This window comes from Loxodonta africana, chromosome 3 (genome assembly GCF_030014295.1).
Source record: "Loxodonta africana isolate mLoxAfr1 chromosome 3, mLoxAfr1.hap2, whole genome shotgun sequence".
Lineage (NCBI taxonomy): Eukaryota > Metazoa > Chordata > Mammalia > Proboscidea > Elephantidae > Loxodonta > Loxodonta africana.
The window spans coordinates 91,216,767-91,238,682 of record NC_087344.1 but is presented as its reverse complement, the minus strand read 5'-3'; the positions used below and the strand labels follow the sequence as shown (position 1 = coordinate 91,238,682).

Here is a 21,916-nt window from a genome sequence, read left to right as displayed (position 1 = left end):
TGAGTTGGAATTGACTCGATGGCAGTGGGTTTGGTTTTTTTTTTTTTTGGTATGTGCTACACAAATTTTACTATTCAATTCCCCTAGCAACCCCAAGAGAGAGGCATTAGCATCCCCATTCTACAGATGAGGAAACTGAGGCCCAGAGATGCCGACAGTCACAGAACTGTGAATGACCAGTGGAGTTGGAAGCCACATCTCTGTGATTCCCAATAAATAAAACAGGTTAAAGGGGTAGAGAGTGATTGAAGAGAAGGCTATAATATTGAGCATGTGTTTATTTTTAAAAATAATGTCCTTTAAAATTAAAATTTATTTTTCAGTAGGTAATATATTCACATCACTAAAAAATCAAAATGATAAAAAATATACATATATATGCCCTAAGAAGACCTGCTCTAACTTCTGACCCTGTCTGTCCCATTCTCTGGCCCAGTGGGTCTCAAATTGTGATCCCCTGACTGGCAGCATTAGCACCCCAGAGAACTTGATGGAAATGCAAATTTTGGGGCTCCACTCTAGACCTACTAAATGAGAAGCTCGGGGGATGGAACCCAGGATGTACTTAGAGTAATGTAAAGGGTGATCCTGGCTGGGAGGAGGTGGGGGAAGGTGCTGTACAAAGCAGCGAATTATGCTTTAGGAAGTTTTTATCACCTCTCAAGATCAATCTTTCAAGTATATGGTCCCTGGGCTTTCTCCCTGAAAGATACCAATATCAGACAAAATAGACTTTAAGGCAAAAAAAAAAAAAAATTGCTACGGGTAAATACAGTCATCGCATAATGATAAAATGATCAAATCACAAGGAAAATTTGTACAAACTTAATAACATAGCCTTAAAATCCGTAAGAAACCTGGGTGGCACAAGCAGTTTGCCATTGGCTGCTAACCTAGAGATGGGCAGCTTGAACCCACCCAGTGGCTCTCAGTAAGAAAGGAAGAACTGTCCCATAGTGTTTTCTTGGCTGTGATCTTTACAGAAGCAGATTGCCAGGTCTTTCTCCTGCAGAGCCTCTGGGTGGGTTCAAACTGCCAACCTTTTGGTTAACAGCTGAGTACTTAACCAATGCACCACCTTGGCTTCTTTACCCTATACCACCTCTCAGTAAATATGTGTTGAACAAAAAATGAAGAAATGAATTGGACACACAGAATGGAGAGCCGTTTTGAGAAAGGGAATTCTGTTGACAACCGAGCACATAGTTTAGATGGGCTTTGCAGCTCAGCTCTACTCTTGCCGTTGTGTTCTATGAAAGCCTCACCCACCAGTCTTATAAACGGGGCTGACTTTGTGGGTGTGTGACCTGTGCAACTGAACGGAGCCCACTGTCTGAAGGTGCCTCATGCTTGGTTTAACGCTCTGCTGTCGCAATCTCAGCATTGTTAATAACTTTATCTTTGAACTTGTGCTTTCTAAGCAAAGTCTGCTAGGGCAATGGAAGTACAGGTAATATACACGTCCACCACTGTTCCTTCCACCATTCGTCTGTTAATGTGTTGCACTATGAAAACTATGCCACTGGTATTTCAAATACCAGCAAAGTCACTCATGGTAGACAGGTTTCGGCAGAGCTACTAAGACACACTAGGAAGAAAGGTTTGGTGATCTACATCCAACAATTAGCCAGTGAAAACCTTATGGATAACAACAGAACATTGGCCAGTCTAGCATTAGAAGATGAGCCCCCTAGGCTGGAAAGAACTCGAAATACGCAAGGGTCACAACAATGGACTTGAGCATACCAACCATTCTGAAGATGGTGCAGGACCCAGCAACGTTTCCTTCTGTTGTACATGGGGTCACTATGAGTCAGACATGACTCAACAGCAACAACTGTTCCTTGCCGCCAGTGTGTGTGGTGCCCCATGAGTACGGAATTCCAATGGGCCCATGGTGTGTGGGAATTCAGCGAGACTCAAACCAAGTACAAGGTAGGTATGCTATGCCTACAACTGAGTAAGCAGGGGCACTGACAGCCCAGAAGCTATGCTTTCCTAAATTAGAACTTGTTTAAAACACAGAAAGAAGACAATGGCGTTCTAAGAACACAAACGACCAAGGAACCCTATCATATCTTTTCTTACTCATGTTACTTTCCTGTATTAGCCAACCACTTATACTGAAAACGATGATGTAGAAGGAGAGGAAAATAGAGGGCAACCATAGCTGCTTTTTCTTTCAGTCCTCCTTTACTCATTAGTAAGCTGAAGGCAGAGAGTGCTGGTAGAATGTATATGTAGCAAGAAATCAAAAACAGTCGAGTTAGTTTTGTGCAGTATTTTCCATTGTTCTGGTAAGAGCAAAATGCATATGCATGGATGAGCTATGGAATACAAATTGTGTAATTTTGGGGATTTTGAATACAAGTTAAGTGCTCTTATGGAAAACCTGTTGCCACTGAGTCGATTCCGACTCATAGCGACCCTATGGGACAGGGTAGAACTGCCCTACTGGGTTTCAAAAGAGCAGCCTGTGGATTCAAATTGCCTGCCCTTTGGTTAGCAGCCGTACCTCACCATAGCTCTGATGGCACAGTGGTTAAGAGCTTGACTACTAAACAAAATGTCAGCAGATTGTGTCCACCAGCCATTCCTTGGAAACCCTATGGAGTAGTTCTGCTTTGTTCTATAGGGTCACTATGAGTTAGAATCGACTAGACAGCAGCATGTTTTAAACGCTCTTATGTTTGCATTTAAAACTGGTATTGCACAATATTAAAAAAAATTTTTTTTATTTTAAAATGAACAGTAAAATTCAAACTAATAATTTAAATTTTTATTTCTCTTTACTGAAGAATGATATTAAATAGCATATTTAAAAAACACCTTTACAAGACAAGGCAGAGACTGTTAAAGAAAAGAAAAAGCTTTACAGTTTATTACCTTTAATGGCACCTTTTTCCTGCTTTTTGAATTAGGGGCTCCACATGTTCATTTGGCACTGGGCCCCACAAACTATGGACTGTTGCTATAGTTAGGTGCCGTTGAGTTGGTTCTGACTCATAGCGACCCTATACATAACAGAACGAAACACTGCCCAGTCCTGAGCCATCCTTACAATCATTGTAATGCTTGAGCTCCTTGTTGCAGCCACTATGTCAATCCACCTCACTGAGGGTCCTCATCTTTTCCGCTGACCCTGTACTTTATCAAGCATGATGTCCTTCTCCAGGGACTGATCCCTCCTGACAACATGTCCAAAGTATTTAAGATGCAGTCTCTCCATCATTGCTTCCAAGGAGCATTCTGGTTGCACCTCTTCCAAGACAGATTTGTTAGTTTTTTTGGCAGTCGGCGGGATATTCAATATTCTTTGCCAACACCACAATTCAAAGGCATCAACTCTTCTTCGCTCTTCATTATTCATTGTCCAGCTTTCACATGCATATGATGTGATTGAAAATACCATAGTTTGGGTCAGGCGCACCTTAGTCCACAAGGTGACGTCTTTGCTCTTCAACACTTCAAAGTGGTCCTTTGCAGTAGATTTGCCCAATGCAACGTATCTTTTGATTTCTTGACTGCTGCTTGCATGGGTATTGATTGTGGATCCAAGTAAAATGAAATCCTTGACAACTTCAATCTTTTCTCCATTTATTATGATGTTGCTTATTGGTCCAGTTGTGAGGATTTTTGTTTTCATTATGTTGAGGTGTAATCCATACTGAAGGCTGTGATCTTCATCAGTAAATGCTTCAAGTCCTTTTCACTTTCAGCAAGCAAGGTTGTATTGTCTGTATACTCTAGGTTATTAATGAGTCTTCCCCCAATCCTGATGCTGCATTCTTCTTCATATAGTCCAGATTCTTGGATTTTTTGCTCAGCATACAGATTGAATAGGCATGGTGAAAGGATACAACCCTGATGCACACTTTTCCTGACTTTAAACCACTCAGTATCCCCTTTTTCTGTCTGAACAACTGCACAATTAAGTGTTCTGAAATTCCCATTCTTTGCAATGTTATCCATAATTTGTTATGATCCACACAGATGAGTGCCTTTGCATAGTCCATAAAACACAGGTAAACATCTTTCCGGTATTCTCTGCTTTCAGCCAGGATCCATCTGATGTCAGCAATGATTCTGAATCCAGCCTGAATTTCTGGCAGTTCCCTGTCAATATACTGCCCGGCAGGTGGCGTGCCATGGTTGTATGGTGGTTAGTGCTCTGTGTTGTGGCTACAGCAATCTCAGTTCGAATCTGAGTCATGGCTTATAGTCTTATTATGTAGTTAGCCTTGTTTATAAGTTCCCTTTTTACCTAAGCCGGCTTGATTTAATTTCCTATCATTTGCTAACAAGAATCCTAACTAATTTAGAAACTTAATTTGAGCTTGGAGACCCTGGTGGCGTAGTGGTTAAGTGCTATGGCTGCTAACCAAAGGGTGGGAAGGTTCGAATCCACCAGGCACTCCTTGGAAACTCCATGGGACAGTTCTGCTCTGTCCTATAGGGTCGCTATGAGCTGGAATCGACTCGACGACACTGGGTTTTTTTTTAATTTGAACTTGCTGGGGATCCTACCCTTATACTTTGCTCCAGCTATTCAAGTGAAAGAAAGTATAATTACATGTAAAGAACATGGGCTTTTACAGATGGAGAAAAGAAGGTCAGAGAGGTTCACTAACTTGGGCAAGGTCACACAGCTTCCAATGGAAGGAGCTGGGATTTGAACCCAGCTCTGTGAGATTCTAGAAAGTTCCGTAGAACTTTCTGTCATCATTGAACTGTCCTGTAACTTTGTTGTCCAATACGGCAGTCACATGTGACTACTGAGCACTTGAAATTGTTTAGAGTGACTGAGGAAATGAATCTGAAATTTTATTTAATGGTAATTAGTTGAAGTAGCCACATACAGCTGGTGTTACTCTATTGGGCAGGGCAGATCTAGAATCTGTGCCCTTAACCCCCACACTTGGCTGATTCAGTGAGTGCTTATGGAGGGGCTGAATCACTCACTGGCTCCCTCTAGTGAACCTAGGAGGAACCACTAGAGTACCTAGACAGCCTGGCACCTAGTAGGTGCTCAACAAATAGTAGCTAAGTGATTTCATGGGTTCTCAGTCTCAATTTCTATAAATGACAAATCTAGAAAGGAGGGGCTGGAAGAAGAAGAAGGAAGGTGACATGTGTGAGCCTGGCACACCAGAATCCCTTTTCTCCATCCTCTCAGGCAAATATGGGAAAGGACCAGGTCTCAGTGGAGGCTAGGACAATCTGTCTGTGACTAAGTCTCATAGGAATTCACACCTGACTGGATTAGCTGTCCACAGAAAGCCTCCCCGGAAGGGCCCATCCTGCAGTGAGCCTGGGAGACGTGTCAGGAAGGAGAAGAAGGCGCCTCTGGTATGTCTGTGGAAAGCAGCCAGCAGGCCCAGAGCTGTTGTCACTATAAACCCAGCTGGGAGCTCAGACAGCACAACCTAAACTTGTTTTGACACATGGTGGAAGGGACGAGACCCCAGCTGCCCTCCAGCCCACTGATCTGTTGCTGGTTCCCAGAGTGCTCTTCTCTCACACCTCCGGCTTGGTCAGCTCTTTCAGAAAAGGCTCTCCTTCTCTCGATTCTGCCTTGACCAGTCCTTCCTTCCCTGAGCTAACTTCTGCCTTTCTCAGGTCTTCGACTAAATGACCCTCCCTCCTGGAAGCCTTCCTACACCCACTCCCCAGGCCGAGGCAGGCCCCTCCGCTGGCTCAGAAAAATCACTCTCATTAGTAAACAAGTCAGTCCCTGCTGTTCTCCACCCTGGCACGCTGCACAGAGCTGCCCCTATGAGAAACAGCTTGACTGAAAGCCAGCTTCTGAGAGTGGCGCAGCTGCATGCATGAATTGTGATTTGGGGCTCATGTTTTAAAGCACTGTTTATCTTCTCTGCCCATAGCATCTTAATCAGTGCAGCTTGAGTCTCCCAAGAAGCATCTTGCAGGCTCCCTGATGTACATCAGTTTCAACTGCCCTGGGAGACACCTCCTTGTTCCTTAGGGTACTTCCTAGGCCCCCAAAGCTACCCTTCAACTTTGAGGATGACCTATTGAGATGTTTTCAAGCAAAGTGATAACAAGCAGGGGCTTAATTTTATCATTACAGATTATTTCCTTGTCAGAGCCTTGGGTGAAGAGTTACGCTTCACTTGAAAGGGAACTGGGTTTAATCCCGGATGGTGTCTGTGGAAGGGCCTGAGTTAAGGAGAGGAAAAGGGGAGGGGGTGTTGTATCTGGAGTGGTCAGAGAAGGCTTCAAGGAGGATGGGGCATATGACCTGTGACTTTAGTGACAGAGAAGGATGTTCTAGGCAGAGGAAACAGCATGGGCATAGGTGAATGATGTGGAGGCCTCAGAGAGGATGCCTAGCTGAGGAACTCGAACTTGTTTGGTGTGGTAGAAGGAAGCTCGAGGTATGCCGGAAGGAGGGGGTGTGATAGGTGAGCAAAGACAAGTCCCCAGAGGGCCTTAGATCCTTAAGCAGCAGGGATGTGACCTTGGAGGCTGGATTTTTCCGAAGTATATTCCCTATACACCCACCCACCCCTACTGCCTTCAAGTCAATTCTGACTCATAGCGACCCTAGAGGACAGAGTAGAACTGCTCCATAGGGTTTCCAAGGCTGTAAATCTTTATGAAAGCAAACCGCCACATCTTTCTCCTGTAGAGTTGCTGGTGAGTTCAAACGCCAACCTTTTGGCTAGTAGCTGAGCAATTAACTGCACCACCGGGGCTCCTCCCCATACAGCAGACCCATGGAATTCTCTCCTCAAAAGAGGGATGGGATTCTGTAAGCTCCACTTAAAGACTGTTCCCATTACATGTTACTGTTGTAAAGGCTCTGCTAAAACTAACAGTAACTGTCTGTGAGTGTCCGCAAGGGGCCAGCCTGTGCTCTAGGCACTCTGCATGCATCGCCATATTTGACTCACATCACAATCCCCTGAGCCAGGTATTGCTATACACATTGCCATTTAGTTGAGTTGATTCTGACTCATAGCAACTCTATAGGACAGAGTAGAACTGCCCCATAACTTTTCCAAGGTTGCAATATTTACAGAAGCAGACTGCCACATCTTTCTCCCACAGAGTAGCTGGTGGATTTGAACCCCCGACCTTTCAGTTAGCAGCCAAGCACTTAACCACTGTGCCTCCAGGGCTCCTTTGGTTCTGTTATACTATCTCCATTTCACAGATAAGAAAATGGGCTCAGAGAGGTTAAGAAACTTTCCCGAGGTCACACAGCTAGTAAGTGGTAGAGCTAGGATTTGAACTCACGCTCTGACTTTGAGAAGTCCTGGAGCAAAGAACCTGTTTAACATTGTTTCACCTAGCATTTCCCAAACTTGTTTTTAATTATGGAAAAATTTGCATATAATACAGTAACATTCTATGAGGAAAAATTAAAGGGCTCTGATCTCCGAGACTTTTGATTTGATTTGCAAATATCCTTATTAAGCTCATTATCAGTCAGTTACACCTTAGGGTGAATTTGTCTTTTCTTAACCAACCAGTTGCAGTCGAGTTGATTCAGACTAATGGTGACCCCATGTGTGTCAGAATAGAACCGTGGACCATAAGGTTTTTAATGGCTCATTTTTTGAAAGTAGGTCACCAGACATTTCTTCTGAAGTGCCTCTGGGTGGACTTGAACCTCCAACCTTTCAGTTAACAGCCAAGAGTGTTAATCATTTACACCACCCAGGAACTGCAGTCCTTTCTGGATCCCCTCAATTCTCTCATAAGCTCCCTGAGAGCAGGCACTGTGTCTGAGTCACTGCTGGGTCTTTCAAGGTACCCAGGAGAGTTGGCATGGGATGGGTGCTCCCAGAACGTGTGCTTGAATGAGTGAAGTGATTCCTCTGTTGCAGACAGTGGGAGCAGTGAAAGAAAGGGAGAGGCAGGCAGTGGTGGGGTGGTGTGGGGAGAATGGAACAGGCAGTTGGGAGGGGCACCCTGGGAATCAGAGTCTCAGAGCTGGAGTAGAAAGTAAGACTCACCTACTTCCTGGCACAGCCAAAGGCCAGGCCTGGACCTTGTTCAAAATGCAACATCTAAATATCTACTCTGTTTTCTCTTCAGATAGTAACTGAACGACCTGGTTAACTGGAAAATGAGACAACTGTTGGAGTTGAAAGTATATCAGGAAACTCTTGATTTTAGGTGTCAGAACTGGGGGCAGAAATCAGACTTGTGTTTGCCCCTTTCCCCAAGAGCTGCTCAGCCTGGCAAAGAGGAGGGGCTTTGGAAGGCTGGTTTGTTAAACTGAAGGGTCCTTAGAAAGCACTACCCCATTTCTTTCATCTTATATAGGGCAAGACCGAGGCCAGAGACAGGAGGGACTTGCCAAGGTCTCAGAGCTGCTTAAGTGGGGCCCAGAATCTAAGTGTATCTTCCCAGTAGGGAGCTGTCCATGAGTTTGGGGACTGTACCCCAGTTCCCCTCCCTAACCACCCCCTCGTGGCTTCCTCGCTCTGTCCCCACTATCCTCCCCACCCCTCCCCATGGGCGTCAGGAGGAGCAGCCCCGGTGCACGCCCCACCCCCATTACATCTCACCACTACCCCAGCTGCGTTCCCTGCTGCCGCCTGACTGCCCCTAATGGGATTACGGATTCCTGGTGAAATACACGAGGATTAATTCCCTCTGGCTTTAAAGGGCAGGCCAGGCCACAAGAAATAGCAAACAGAAAAACCTTTTGCCAAAAAAGCTAAGTGTGGTGATGATCCTAACAGCCCTTCCCCTGCTCAGCACATTACAGTCCAACACTGCTTTCACAAATATTCCCTGTGTGGGATTCTGCTCCAGCCCTAATGAAGTAGATGCTATTATTCTCTGTTTTACGGATGGGGAAACTGAGGCACAGTGAGATTCAATGGCTTGTTCAAGGTCAGACAGGTAGTGAGTAGCAGAGCTGTGACATGAGTGCCGGTCTCTTGGGTCCTGTCATCTTTAAAAATAATAGGCCCCAAGGACCTACAGGCTGCCAAGGGCTTTAGGCCTAAAAACAGCCCTGAAAGGTAAATCTCATTATACCTATTTCATGTGAGTGGCAGAGCCCAAATTTGAACGCAGGTTCACTGAACTCAAATCCTACATTCCCCATGATACGCCAAATGTGCTTGAACCCATACATCTGCTCCTGTGGTAGAAACCAAAACAACATAGGCCTGAATTTCACTCTGTTTTTTTTTTTTTACTTCCTAGTTCTGTGACCACGGCCAAGGGATTCCGGCCCCTGCGGTCTCAGTCTCCCTTTTAGTAAAATAAAGGTGGGAATCCAGGTGGTATTAGTCCCTATGATTAGCATAGGTAAAGCAGCTAGAATAGGCCTGGCACACAGTGCATGCTCCTTACTCAACTTCTCTGTGCCTCAGTTTCCTCATCTGTAAAACGGTGATATTTCTTGGGGTTGGTATTAGGACTAAATGTGCTAATACAAGTAATTTTCTTCTAGAAAGGCACCCAGTGCACAGTAAATACTTAATTAATGTTATCAGTTACTAGGATTTTATCACCTTCAATGCTTTCTGGAATGAAGCGGAGGTAAAAATCAAACCAACCAACCAGATGACTCTCCTGCTCCTCCCACCACTACCTGATCCCCTCCCCTGGCTTTGAAGTCTGAACCCCCAACCACGTGGCCTGCTCTAATTTCCCAGGCTTTAATCTCCTCCAGGCTCCTCATGATGCAGCTGGTAATAGGATTGTGGCTTCCCTCTGGAGTGGCCATACAGGCCATGGCCGTGGGGTGGGCAACTGGTCCCTAACGACCCTGACCACCTGCCTGCTGAGCAGACAGAGTCCCCGGCTGGGCCCATGTGCCCGGCTGGCCTCACGCACATGGAATGGTGCTGTGCCCCGTGCCAGCAGGCTGGGCTCACCATGTTGCCAGGTGCCATCCTGGCGCGAGGGAGGGACGTGTGCAGGCGGAATGGACTGCTCATCCTGTCTGTGCTGTCTGTCATCGTAGGCTGCCTCCTCGGCTTTTTCTTGAGAACTCGGCGCCTCTCGCCACAGGTCAGCCATTGGGGACATTACAGGATCCCCGTCTGGGAGGGGTGTGCCTGCCTGAGGTATCTAGGGTCACATTCCAGCGCCACAGTTCCCTGGCAATGTGACACTGGGCAAGTCACTTTGCCTCTCTGGGTCTCAGCTTTCTCCTCAGTAACATGGGTGTGATAAAAACCATGCAGGACTAGAGTGAGACCCCACTAAAATGGTTGGAGCAGTGGTTACAAGCCTGAGTCATGCCCAGGTGAAAGGCAAGGGTGCCACATTACAATAACCGCCACACTGAGAACTGTGGTGGAGGGAAGGCTTCCCAAAGGAAGCTTCTAGGAATAGATACCCAGGAAGACACAGAAGGAAGGGCATTCTAGGAGAGGTAACAGCAGGAGCAAAGACACAGGGCACATGTGACTCGGGTGTGTGGAGCCAGCCACTCGTGTGAGGCAGGGGCTGGGGCACAGGGTCCAGCAGATCTCTAGGTCCCATCACCAAATTTGGACTTGGGACAACCATCAGAAGCCTTTGAGCAGGGGGATGATATAGTCAGATCTGAGCTTTGGGAAGGCCCCTCTGGTGCTGAGTGGAAAATGGGGTGTGGGCGAGGGAGGAGGCTGAGTGAGGAGGCAGCTTCAGGGGTGAGGTATGATGGTGGGAATGAAAGGGACAGATGTGAGAACTCTTCCCAAAGAAGAGCCTTCAGGATGGAGTGGCAGATTGGATGGGCGGTTGGGAGGCAGGAGGCAAGGTATGTCCTCAGATTTCTGGTTTGGGTAACTATAAGGATGAAGGTGGCTCGCCCAGGGAAGGATCTCTCTCCCTGCCAGCCTCGCTCCCCAAGGGAGAGGTAGGAACACTCAGATGTGCCCCTGGAAAATTCCCTATTTCAGAAAACTCCTCTTCCTGTAGCCCATTGATGTCCAACACTATCTCTACAACAGGGCTTAAGGCACTGAGTTGGTCTTCTATTAAAAGGAAAATACCCCTCCCTGGGAATTGAGCCCACTATTACCACAATTACTACACTGTTAAACCGCTTGCAGTTATTTAGAGAGGAAAGAATGGACTCTGGAGGTCCCTCGGTGGAAAAGAGCGTTTGCACTCAACTACTGACCGAAAGGTTGGCGGTTTGAACCCATCCAGCAGCACCACAGAAGCAAGCCTGACGACCTGCTTTGGTAAAGAAAACCCTATGGAACAGTTCTATTCTGTTACACATGGGGTCATCATGAGTTGGAATTGACTCAACAGCTACAGCAACAGATTTTTTTTTTTTTTTAAATGGACTTTGGAGGAACTTTGACTCTGCTGGTAAATGGCTGTGTGGCCCTGGGCAAAACCATAGCTCCTCTCTGGGCCTCATTTTCCTTATCTGTAAAATGGAGAGGATGGAAGTATCTACAAAAGTTATTGTGAGGGTCAAACAAAGCTTGTAAAGGATTCATCAGTGCCTAGGACTTGGTAGGTGTTCAGTGAATGTTACTTCAACCCTCCCTCCCTTATTTATCTGTTGATGTCCTATCTACATCAAGAACCATCTCATATTCCATATCTTATATAATTCCAGACCTGCCCGCACTTGAAATAATACTCTCCTCCCATGCTCATTCCCCTTTGTAACATAGCTACTGGCTGCCTTGCTTCAGAGCTGTTTATGGAGGCATCTATTTCTCCCACCAGATTCCAACTTTCTGAACATCATATGGGCTTTCTTGAATGAACATGTGAGCCAAGGTCAGCACTAGACACAGAAAGAACCCTCAACTATTTGTTGAATTAAATTGGCAATGACCCAAAGAATCTGATCTTTTTAATCTTCCTCAGTGACAAAAATATATTGCCTACAGGGAGATTATTTTGTGAAAACAAATTGGAATGCCTATTATTAAAAGCCAAACTCATCTGGGACCTCCTTTGCCAAAGCTGCCTTCTCCATCTGTCTGGAAATGCAAATGTATTCCAGTCTGGGTTAACCTGCCAGATACACTGAAGGAAGGATATGGAGTCCTAGAACAATTATTTGGCAAGAATTGGCTTTCTCAGTGACTTACTTTGAAATGCAGGATTTCTCTGTTTGATCTCTTTGCATGTGACTCAGAAACCAAACCCTTCTCATTTTGTAAACTTATGCAACAGGCAAAAATCATCATCAATTTTGGAAATGATCAAATGTCCTATTTTTTAAAAGAACTTATAAAATCACAAGATTTTATTTGGGTTATGAGTATCTCATTTAAAAATACAGACCATTTTAAGACTTCCGGTTAAACCACGGTGGACTGCAATTGGATCCATTTTCCTTTCCCTCCTGGAGTTCTACTAAAACTAGAATAAAGGAATGTTTCAAACATACAAGCCCCCAAGAACAAAGAGAATAAAAAAGGAGAAAATAGACGTTGAGATACTATGACAAATTTAGGCAAGATGGGAGGTGGGTGGAGTTGAAGGATCTGATTTAGTAGAGTAGGGGAAACTAAAAGCTTGGATATGTAGAGGCAGATGCCAAGTTGGTTTGTCTCAGAGAATTCCAGAAGGGCTCTGGGCTCGGGTGCAAGGCATTGTAGGAGGCAGGGGGTGAGGCAAGGGATTGAAATCGGGAACACTGGTTGGAATTTTGTAACTGAAGCAGTTAGACCCCTAGGTCCCTTCCAGTTCATGTTGTCAGGGGATTCCTCATCCACGCATCTCCATTTCCCTACCTGCCCCGAGGAACCAGAAAACTGAAGCTAAACAAATGATTCTTAAATGTTTCTGAGGTAATAAAATGGGTCTTATGGAAATAAGAATGGCTTCAAACATCTTAAGCAACACTGGAGGAATGCTTTCAAACTCTGGAGAAATGATTGTCAGCTAAGAATCTTACATATGACCAGACTATTAATCAGAGGTAAAGTAGAATAAGGTATTTTTACTCATGTAAAGACTCAGAAAAATTTCTCTCCCACCAACCTTTACTCATGAAGCCACCAAAGGAGATGTTCCAGCAAAACAAGGATGACAGTGAAGAAAAGACCCATGACAACCACTGGGCCTAGAGAGCGACCTGTCCAAAGGACAGGAGATGGAGAGTTCTTGGAGTGAGGTCCCAGCAGTGATGAAAATGAACCGATGTACTTGAGTACATGGAAAATACTATTGATAGATATTTTGATAGAGATGTTAAAGCATTTGAAAGAAATTAATGAGTGGTTCATAGAAAACAAGACATATAAAAAACCAGGCAATTATTAACTTCAGGAAAAAAAATGAAGGTTTATACAAGAAAGGAGTCATGGTTGTAGTACACCACTTAGCTCAGCTGTGAACAAAACTGGAGAAACAAAATGGTATAAACTTTGAAGGCTGATTTAACTAAAAATTGACATAACTATAACTGGGAAATGGGAGGAGGAATTATTGTCTTAGGTATCTAGTGATGCTCTAACAGAAATACCACAAGTGGATGGCTTTAACAAATAGAAATTTATTCTCTCACAGTTTAGGAGGCTAGAAGTCCAAATTCAGGGTGCCAGCCCTAGGAGAAGACTTTCTCTCTCTGTTGGCTCTGGAGGAATGTCCATGTCATCAATCTTCCCCTGGTCTAGGAGCTCCTCATCACAGAGACCCTGGGCCCAATGAGCGCACTCTGCTCCTGGCACTACTTTCTTGGTTGTATGAGGTCCCCCTGTCTCTCTGCTCACTTCTCTTTTTTATATCTCAAAAGAGATTGACTCAACACACAACAAAATCTAATAGATTGAGTCCTGTCTCATTAACATAACTGCTTCTAATCCTGCCTCATTAACATCATAACACAAACACAAACCAAACTCTTTGCCATCAAGTTGATTCTGACTCATAGCAACCATATAGGAGAGAGTAGAACTGCCCCATAGGATTTCCAAGGAGTGGCTGGTGGGTTCCAACTGCTGACCTTTTTGGTTAGCAGCTGAGCTCTTAACCACTACACCACCAGGGCTCCACTAACATCATACTGGTAGAATTTACAAGACACAGGAAAATCACATCAGATGACAAGTAGTGGACAATCACACAATACTGGGAATCATGGTCTAGCCAAGTTAACACACATTTTGGGGGGACACAATTTAATCCATAACACCTATCATGGCAGGGAATTTAATAGAGGTCAAAACGGTAAATCAGGAAACAGCATTATAAACATCATTTAGAAATAATGATACTAGGGGAAACAGCTAGAGGAGTTGAGAGTGTTTGCTGCTGGGAAGCTGGGGGTTGGGGATAGAGAGGGGTGAGGCAATGCCTTCCTTCACATTATAGCATTTTATAACTTAAAGAACATATGCATGCATTAAAATTAATTAAAAACATAAAACCATGAGGGATATAAAAAAAATGTTCATTTCTCGTGTGTTGGAAACTGTACTAGAATGGGACTATGTGGCATGATTTCTGGTCCTGCACTACTGCCAACTTGCTGTGTGGGCACAGCACCTCCCTTTCCCAGCTCAGCTACCTCATCTATAAAGATGGTGGGCTAGAATACAAGGTCTTCAAAACCCCTTCTCCTATCCAGATTCAATGATTTGGGGCTTTTCAAAGCATCGGATCACTAATCAAATGTAATGTTTGGCTTAAAAAAGAAGAAGAAAAAAAGGCAAGTACAAAACGTTTACTTGGATGGAGTTTGAGCATCCATGTGCTTGCCTCACCCACAGCCTTATCCTCTGAGGAAAGCAGCTGAAGTGCCAAATTTAGCAAAACAAAGTAAAATAAACTAGTATAAGTAAAGAACAAATTATTCCTTGTTTCCCCGAAATTCAAATTTAACTGGCTTTAGCAATCCCAGAAACCCTGGTGGCTTAGTGGTTAAGAGCGTCCCCTGCTAACCAAAAGGTTGACATTTCAAATCCACCAGGCGTTTTTTGGAAACCATGTGGGGCATTTCTACTCCGTCCTATAGGGTCGCTATGAGTCGGAATGACTCCAAGGCAACGAGTTTGTTTTTTGTTTTTTTTTTTTCCAGCAATCCCATCTTGCTTCAGTTGAGAGACTCGGATTATGTGACCCTATTAGGACTTGGGCTCTGATCAAAGGCTCCATGGATAGGCTGGACCAGCAGCCTATGAGACCACCTGACAAGAGAACTCTGGCCAATAGGAGCTCTTCACACTGAGTGATGTCTCACTAATCCAATCAGATTCTCTCTTTTTCATTGCTTGCAATGTGAGACCCACTGGGAGTGGTTGATGCCCACTGAGACCCATCTTTGATGTGGTGAAAAACAGGTGGGACTGTTCACTAAAAAAAAAAAAAAAATTTGTTCACTACAGATTAGTAAATACGCACAAGTAAGTCTTGTTTATTGGGTAATCCTGTCCTGGTTGATAAAACCAAAAAAACAAACCCATTGCTGTCCGGTCGATTCCAACTCATAGAGACCCTATAGGACAGAGTAGAACTGCCCCATACGCTCCAAGGAGCGCCTTGTGGATTTAACTGCTGACCTTTTGGTTAGCAGCCGTAGCTCTTAACCACTACACCACCAGGGTCTCCGTCCTGGTTGATGGTTGATAAAAAAAGACAGCAGCCTGTAAAAGCAAAGTGTGTAGGGAGAAAGTGGACCCGATACAGTTGGAGAAGCTGAATCACAAGAATGCCACGGTCTGTTTATGAGTCAATCTCCTCATAAATCAGACCTGGAAATTAGAATGAGTGTGTGGACAATACACAGTTCTGCCTTCTTGCCACTTACCATTTCCTAGATGAGATAGCTATTAATACTAGGGATGACAGGCAGGTGAATGGGGGTGGGAGGCTGTTATTCATCATGATTGCTCAACGTTTACTCTCACCCAGGCACTATGCTAAGTGCTTTATGTGCATTCTCTCATTTAAGCCTCCTAATGATTGACACAGTGGCTGCAACAATGGGCTCAAGCATAATAACGATTTTGAGGATGGCACAGGACTGGGCAGTGTTTCCTTCTGTTGTACTTAGGGTCACTATGAGCCAGAGCTGGCTTGACGGCACCTAACAACAATGATCCTATAAGGAGCCTTGGTGGTACAATGGCTAAGCACTTAGCTGCTAACCAAAAGGTTGGCAGTTCAAACCCATCAGCCACTCCATGGGAGAAAAGACCTGGCGATTGGCTCCCATAAAGATTACAGCCTAAGAAGCCCTATGGGGCAGTTTTACTCTGTCCTGTAGGGTCACTATGAGTCAGAATCAACTTGAAGGCACACAACAACAATGATCCTATTGGGTAGTGTAAAAATGGCGTGGCAGGGGCATCTGACCTCCTTGTCTAACTTGAAAAGGGAAAGGAGAATCGAGATCAACAGCCCCAGGCTAATTCCTATGAGATGAAGATCAGACATACCTCCTTCTCTCCGACCTTTTTACCAATTCTGACACCAAATGTCCTGCCCATGGCACTCTCTAATACTCTGCTGGGTTCAATAATTTGTTGCAATGGCCACCCAGAACTCACAGACAATACCCAGAGTTATGGGGTTTATTAGGAAAGTAACATGTTACAACTATTATTCAAATTTACACACCAATCGCTAATGCCAAAGATGAAGAAACTGAAGATTTATGCAGTATGAAATTAATCATTGATAATTATTGGTGATTGGAATGTGAAAGTTGGAAACAAAACAGGCGGATGATAGAAAATACGGCATTGGTGATAGAAATGATGCTGGAGATTGCACAATAGAATTTTGCAAGACCAATGAGTTATTCATTGCAGATACCTTTTTTTTTTTAACAACATAATGGTGACTATATACATGAACCTCACCAGATGGAATACGCAGGAATCAAATTGACTACATCTGTGGAAAGAAATGATGGAAAAGCTCAATATCATCAGCCAGAACAAGTCCAAGAGCTGACTGTGGAACAGACCATCAATTGCTCATATGCAAGTTCAAGTTGGAACTGAAGAAAATTAAAACAAGTCCACGAGAGCCAAAGTAAGCCCTTAAATATATCACACCTAAATTTAGACCATCTCAAGAATAAATTTGATTTATTGAACTCTAATGACCAAAGACCAAAGACTAGAGGAGTTGTGGGATGACATCAAGGATATCATACACGAAGAAAGCAAAAGTTCACTAAAAAGACAGGAAAGAAAGAAAAGACCAAAATCAATGTCAGAAGAGACTCTGAAACTTGCTCTTGAGCATAGCAAAAGCAAATGGAAGAAATGATGAAGTAAAAGAGCTGAACAGAAGTTTTCAAAGGGTGGCTCGAGAAGACAAAGTAAAGTATTAAAACGAACTGTGCAAAGACCTGGAGTTAGAAACCCAAAAGGGAAGAACATGCTCAGCATTTCTCAAGCTGAAAGAACTGAAGAAAAAAAAATTCAAGCCCCGAGTTGCAATTTTGAAGGGTTCTGAGGGCAAAATGGAAACCCTGGTGGCATAGTGGTTAAGTGCTACGGCTGCTAACCAAAGGATTGGCAGTTCAAATCCACTAGGCGTTCCTTGGAAACTCTATGGGTCAGTTCTACTCGGTCCTATAGGGCCGCTATGAGTCGGAATCAACTCAGCGTTACTGGGTTTGGTTTTTTTTGATTATGGGCAAAATATTGAATGGTGCAGGAAGCATCAAAAGAAGATGGAAGGAATACACAGAGTCACTATACCAAAAAAAATTGGTTGATGTTGAACCATTTCAGGAGGTAGCATATGATCAAGAACCGATGGTATTGAAAGAAGTCCAAGATCCACTGAAGGCATTGGGAAAAAACAAGGCTCTAGGAATTGATGTAATACCAAATGAGATGTTTCAACAAACACTTGCAGCACTGGAGGTGCTCACTCGTCTATGCCAAGAAATATGGAAGACAGCTACCCAGCCAACTGACTGGAAGATATCATATTTGTGCCCATTCCAAAGAAAGGTGATCCAACGGAATGCAGAAATTATTGAACAATATCATTAATAGCATATGCAAGTAAAATTTTGCTAAATATAATTCAAAAGCAGTTGCAGCAATACATCAGCAGGAAACCGCCAGACATTCAAGCAGAATTCAAAAGAGGACATCGAACCAGGAATATCATTGCTGATGTCAGAAGAATCTTGACTAAAAGCAGAGAATACAGAAAGATGTTTACCTGTGTTTTATTGACTATGCAAAGGCATTCGACTGTGTGAATCATAACAAATTATGGATAACATTGCAAAAAATGGAAATTCCAGAACATTCACTTGTGCTCATGAGGAACATGTACATAGACCAAGAGGCAGTTGTTCAGACAGAACAAGGGGATATTGGGTGGTTAAAATCAAGAAAGGTGTGCTTCAGGGTTTTATCCTTTTACCATACTTATTTAATCTGTATCCTGAGCAAATAATCTGAGAAGCTGGACTATGTGAAGAAGAACACAGCATCAGGATTGGAGGAAGACTCATTAACAACCTTAGATATGCAGATGATACAACCTTACTTGCTGAAGTGAAGAGGACTACAGTCTTTAGTATGGATTACACCTCAATATAAGGAAAACAAAAATCCTCACAACTAGAACAATAAGCAACGTCATGATAAATGGAGAAAAGATTGAAGTTGTCAAGGATTTCATTTTACTTGGATCCACAATCAACACTCATAGAAGCAGCAGTCAAGAAATCAAATAACATATATTGCATTGGGCAAATCTGCGGTGAAAGACCTCTTTAAAGTCTTAAAAATCAAGGATGTCACTTTGAAGATTAAGGTGTGCCTGACTCAAACCATGGTATTTTCAATCGCCTCATATGCATGTGAAAGCCGGACAATGTATAAGGAAGATCAAAGAAGAATTGATGCATTTGAGTTACAGTGTTGGTGAAGAATATTGAATATACCATGGACTGCCAGAAGCAGGAACAAATCTGTCTTGGAAGTACAGCCAGAATGTTCCTTAGAAGCGAGAATGGCGAGACTTTGTCTCATGTACTTTGGACATGTTATCAGGAGGGACAAATCCCTGGAGAAAGACATCATGCTCGGTAAAGTCGAGGGTCAGCAAAAGAGAGGAAAACCCTCAACGAGATGGATTGATACAGTGGCTGCAACAATGGGCTGAAGCATAGCAATGATTGCGAGGATGGCGCAGGACCTGGCAGTGTTTTGTTGTATTGTACATAGGGTCACTATGAGTTTGAACCAACTCGGCGGCACCTAGCAACAACAACAGATTACAATTCAAGTTTAAGAATGCTCAGGATACAGTTCTTTGATCAGGACGGTCTCTTCAACAGCCGTGCCCACAAGCAGGTCTCTCTCTGACCCTCAACCCCTTGGTGTGGCCTCTGACCCACTTGGGCAAGTGTTACAAAGCCCTTTCAGCTCTGCCAATGAATACCCAGAGGCACCCTCCTCTGCCAGTAAGCCTCAGGCCAAAGGTGGTCAGCTCTAGCTCCGTTGGTTGGCAAACCTAGCTCTACCAAGTGCCAGGAGGCTGTTGTTATTGTTAGGTGCCGTCGCATCAGTTCTGACTCATAGTGACCCTGTGTACAGCAGAACGAAACACTGACCAGTCCTCCGCCATGCTCACAAACTTTGTTACGTTTAACCCCATTGTTGCAGCCACCGTGTTACTTCATCTTGTTGAGGGTCTTCTTCTCTTTTGCTGACCTTCCGTTTTACCAAGCATGATATCTTTCTCCAGGGACTGATACCTCCTGAAAACATGTCTAAAGTATGTGAGACATAGTATCGCCATCCTTGCCTCTAAGGAGCAATCTGACTGTACTATGGCTTGAAGGGCCATATTAAATAATTCACTGCACCACAGGTAGTTATTGCCCTGATATTACAGATGAGAAACCAGCTCAGAGAGGTCAAGTAACTTGGTTAAGGCCGCACAGGTAGTGTGAGAGGAGCCAGGACTGGAAGCCAGGTTCGTCTGACCGCAAAGCCAATGCTTTCTCCATTGACTGTGCTGCTTATGTGTTACACACTGAGCCAGGAGAGTGGGGATGAGAGCGTTTTGAAGAGCGTAAAGAATTAGTCAGCTGTGATGTCTTCATTGCCTGCCATAACCCCAGCTCTTGCTGTGTTTTCAGGAGATTAACTACTTCCAGTTCCCTGGAGAGCTCTTGATGAGGATGTTGAAGATGCTGATCCTTCCACTGGTGGTCTCCAGGTGAGGGGAGTACATCATGGGGAAGGGGACTTGGCTAGCCCTTCTGGCGTGGGAAGGGAATAAAGGATAGATTCTCTAGGTGCCCTGCTGTTGCTATGGGCACTGGACTGCAGCTGTAGCCCCTGGGAGTAGTGTGATTTGGGGGGTTTTATGGGCAATAGGCTGTATCACAGGCATCAGTCATTTCAGTCCCATCCAATGGATGTAGATGTTTTCAGTGGACTAAGCAAGTGATTTGCAGTTGTATGACATGGCTCTGTCACTGTGGGGCCTTGGGCAAACGAGTTCACCTCTTTGTCCCTCAGTTTCCTCCCCACTGTAGAATGGGAGTTGCTTTATTCCTGTTATGGTATTATCCAGCTAATATATATCTGTCGGGTTCCCCTGAGGCATTCACAGTCCAAGGGTGAAGGCAGACATGCACACAATCGACTGCGATACATAGAACCAGGGACAGTGGAGAGATTCCTCCAAGGTAGCTCAGAGCCAGAGTGTTCAGAAATTGCTTCCCAGAGCGGGGCTCTTTATCATGAGTAGATGCATGGCATGGGGAAAAGATGACTTCGCAGATACTCAAGAGATGAAATCATGGCTCTGTTGTGTACCTTAGTGGCTGTGTAACCTTAGACAAGTTATCAAATTTCTCTGAGCCCCAGTTTTCTCATCTGTAATGTGGGGATAATAACCTCTAATTTAAAGGGTTGTTGTAAGGACTATATAAGACTGTATGTTTGTATATGCTAAACATTCAGGGGGCTGGATCATGGAGCTTGAGGAAGAGATGGTGGAAGATGAGGTTGGAATGTGGGCTCTTGTCCAATTATGAAAGACTCTGAATGCCAGGCTAAAGAATTCAGGCTAGTTAGTAGGGTGAGAGCCACAGAAATTCAGTAGAGAAGTCACCTTGGTCCATAGCACTGATGTGCTGGGTGATCTTAGGCAAGACTCTGCTTCTCCCTAGGCCTCAGTTTTTCCAGATGTGTAATGAGCTGAGTGCTCCAGGTGAAGTTTAAGAGCCCTTTACTCTGAGGTCGTAGTTTCAAACCCTCACTTCCCAGGACACCTCTGCTGGGAAGGAAGTGAACAAGCCTGTGTGTCCTGGAGGTGGGGTGGATGTTAGTGTGTTATTGGGCTCAGTCACCTGCGGGAGGGTCACCAGACTCCCTAGCCTCACTGCTTCTGATAATTGGTCCAGCTCCTCCAACCTCTGCCTCTTCTGTGGTAGAGATAATGCTCCCCAGGCAAGCCAGCAGTTATGGTACTTTATGCTCCTCACAGGGAGGCTTTGTCAAGGGCAGCCTGGCTTCTTAAAGGCAGCATTTAGGCCTCTCGGGACTCAGCCTTCAAGGCTTTGCTGAAATGCCACCTCCCTCAGGAAGCCTTCCCTAACTGCTCAACCACTCTGGTTGTTGCCTCCTCTTCATGCATCTTTTGAGCCCCTGAGTGGGTGAACCTGTCAAGGCCACCAGTGACCTCCACAATTCTAAATCCAAAGGACACTTTCAGTTCTGGCTCTGCATGACCTGTCCACAGTTGTTGATACAGTGGATCACTCTTTCCTTATTGAAATACTCTTCTCTGTGGCCTTACGCTCTGCCTGCTTCTCACCGGCTCCCTACCCTTCCATCCCAGTTTCTTTCTCTCTGTTCAACCTCTAAATTCTGGGGTTTCTCAGGCTTCTTGCGTCCATCCTCAGGGCTTTAATATACCACCGACAAGCTGAACGCTCCCACATCTAGCTCCCCCTCTCAGACCTCTCCTCTGAGCTCCACACTCTCTTACTCGGCTACCTATTTGGCCTCCCCAC

The 21,916-nt window shown here is 44.5% G+C and overlaps 1 protein-coding gene across 2 annotated transcripts in view; it reads left to right on the top strand.

Annotated features, from left to right (window-relative positions):
- The first annotated feature begins 9,855 nt into the window (after window positions 1-9,855).
- The window catches only part of SLC1A7 (solute carrier family 1 member 7), a 50,026-nt gene continuing 37,965 nt past the window's right edge, over window positions 9,856-21,916 (top strand). Inside the window, exons 1-2 of one of the 2 annotated variants that reach the window (XM_003411076.4) lie at window positions 9,856-10,005; window positions 20,030-20,109. In XM_003411076.4, the coding sequence (XP_003411124.3) occupies window positions 9,871-10,005; window positions 20,030-20,109 (215 nt within the window). In that variant the 5' untranslated portion in view covers window positions 9,856-9,870. The remainder of the gene's footprint in view (window positions 10,006-20,029; window positions 20,110-21,916) is intronic. The other variant, XM_010591269.2, reaches the window with a different exon arrangement.